The following is a 2289-nucleotide window of genomic DNA, read 5'->3' as shown; positions in this document are numbered from 1 at the left end:
AGAGAGAGAGAGAGAGAGAGAGAGAGAGAGAGAGAGAGAATGCCATTCTATCAGTCCACAGTGCACAATAATCACGCGCATGTTTATGAGTGGACATGCTGGTAAATCCGTTACATCGCGTGAGCACCCATGAGTGTATATTCCACAAATTTATATAATACATGTCACTTTTTGTGACATCCTAGACCACACATTCTGAGGTAATTCCGTACCATTATGTCATGCCACATTGGGCTCAGTTTGGACCCAGATGAAGGGGACGGGGAGAAGAAAAGGGCTGGGCACATTCGGTTACAGGCAACACGAGAGTTGCTCCTGTCCTCACACGGGACAGCGCGCGTGGCAGCCAAGTTGAGAGAAATAGGCGGGCTTATAAAGACTCAGCTTATTGTCGTTGTCGTCACAGTTTTACAGCTCGTGCAACACAAACATGTGTCATGATTCTATACGTGCCAAAACTCAGCGATGTTATTGAGGGAGTAACATACAAAGACAAGAAGGAGGAGAGAGAGAAGGACGTAGACATGGGGCAAACCACCTAGAAATACAATAATTGTTGCATTGGAAAGGGAAAGAACAGGAAAGAGAAGGAAAGAGAAGGAAAGAGAAGGAAAGAGAAGGAAAGAGAAGGAAAGAGAAGGAAAGAGAAGGAAAGAGAAGGAAAGAACAGAACAGAAAAAAGAAAGTAAGAGAACGAAAAAAAAAAAAAGAAGAAAAATGAAGAGAAAAGTAAAAAAGAAGGTAAAGAAAAATAAACGAAAAGAAAAGACACCAACAAAAAAGGGACAACCGAAATAGAAAGTTATGTTAAAAAACCCAAGAGTAACCGAAATAGAAAGTTATGTTAAAAACCCAAGAGCAGCAGAAATAGAAAGTTAAGTAAAAAAAAGTCTACATAAATAGAAAATTAAGTTAAAAAAGTCAGCCGTAGTTGAAAATGAGAAGTCACCAGGTGCGTGTGCGCCTTGTCGGAGATGTACTTGTCTGGGAAGTAGGTGGACACTAGGATCAGCTTGTTGTGGTTCTCCACCAGCGTCTGGATGATGCAGTCCAGGTGGTCGGCGGTGGAGCGGAACAGGGGGAGCTCCAGGCGGGTTCTACTCACGTTGATTTTCTGGGGAGAGGAGCAGAGATGTATTATCATCATCATTATGGTCATCACCATCATCATTATCCTCATCATCATCATCGTTATCATCATCATTAAATGTGCTGGGGTGCACGCAGAAGATCCGAGTTGAGTTCCCACAAAGACAGTAGTATCATCAAGTATCTCTGTCTTTCTCCGGATCCAGACACATTGTATCCCTCCCACCCCAGGCACGCCCACACAGACATATTGTATCCCTCCCACCCCGGGCACGCCCACACAGACATATTGTATCCCTCCCACCCCGGGCACGCCCACACAGACATATTGTATCCCTCCCATCCCGGGCACGCCCACACAGACATATTGTATCCCTCCCACCCTGGGCACGCCCACACAGACATATTGTATCCCTCCCACCCTGGGCACGCCCACACAGACAGGGTCGTTGTCCGCCTCCTAGATGACCTAACTAGTGTCGCTAGAGGCGTAAACAACACACGTGACAAAAGAATGTACAGTGGCGCCGGTGGCCGAGTGGTTAGGCTTTCGGACTCGCATTCCGTCAGGGGCCCGACGTTGTGTCCTTGGGAAAGGCACTTTAGGTGAGTTTTCCTCTTTTCATCCAGGTGAGAATGGGTAACCAACTATTGACAGCGAAAGATCTTGTCAGTGTGTTAGTGTTTGGTAGTGTTTGAGCGCTTACATGGCTGCTTGCACTGTATGCTTCCCGGGAAGCAGAGGATATTTCTGAATGTTCTATGGTCTGCTGGGGTCATAATAATGTGTAACGAGTATTGTAGCGTTTGCTAGGGCTAATCATATAGTGTAAAGTGCAGAGAGCTTGCTGTCGAGCGGGGGTATGCGCCATACAAATGCTATTTATTTATTACTAGCTGGGTACCCCGTTCTATGAACGGACTCAAAAGAATCGATCGTCAGGTCATTTGGAACAAGTGCACACTGCTTGTGAACGGAAGCCTCCCTTGTTTACAATGGCGTCTTAGAAGACGGACTTTCCCAAGATTAGATTTAACCGAAACTAATGAAAAGCTGAAAATTAAACTGCAATGACTTCAAACTCCCTAACATAGCTGCGCACCCTTTAAATGATTCTGAGCCACGGTTAATTTTTTTCAAATTCGAAAGTTTTAGGAGACCAAAGTGACCAACTCTCACAAATAGAATATACAGAAGAC

General features: G+C 45.2%; 1 protein-coding gene across 1 annotated transcript in view; it reads right to left on the bottom strand.

Moving 5' to 3' along the window:
* LOC101863457 overlaps window positions 1–2289 on the bottom strand; it is a gene marked incomplete at both ends in the record, with an annotated part of 7546 nt that overhangs the window by 3056 nt on the left and 2201 nt on the right. Inside the window, 1 exon segment of the mRNA XM_013086344.1 lies at window positions 950–1114. Within this exon segment, the coding sequence (XP_012941798.1) occupies window positions 950–1114 (165 nt within the window).

This window comes from Aplysia californica, unplaced genomic scaffold (genome assembly GCF_000002075.1).
Source record: "Aplysia californica isolate F4 #8 unplaced genomic scaffold, AplCal3.0 scaffold00457, whole genome shotgun sequence".
NCBI classification, from domain to species: domain Eukaryota; kingdom Metazoa; phylum Mollusca; class Gastropoda; order Aplysiida; family Aplysiidae; genus Aplysia; species Aplysia californica.
Note: the sequence above shows the minus strand (reverse complement) of the source record. Positions and strands in the feature narration are given on the sequence as shown.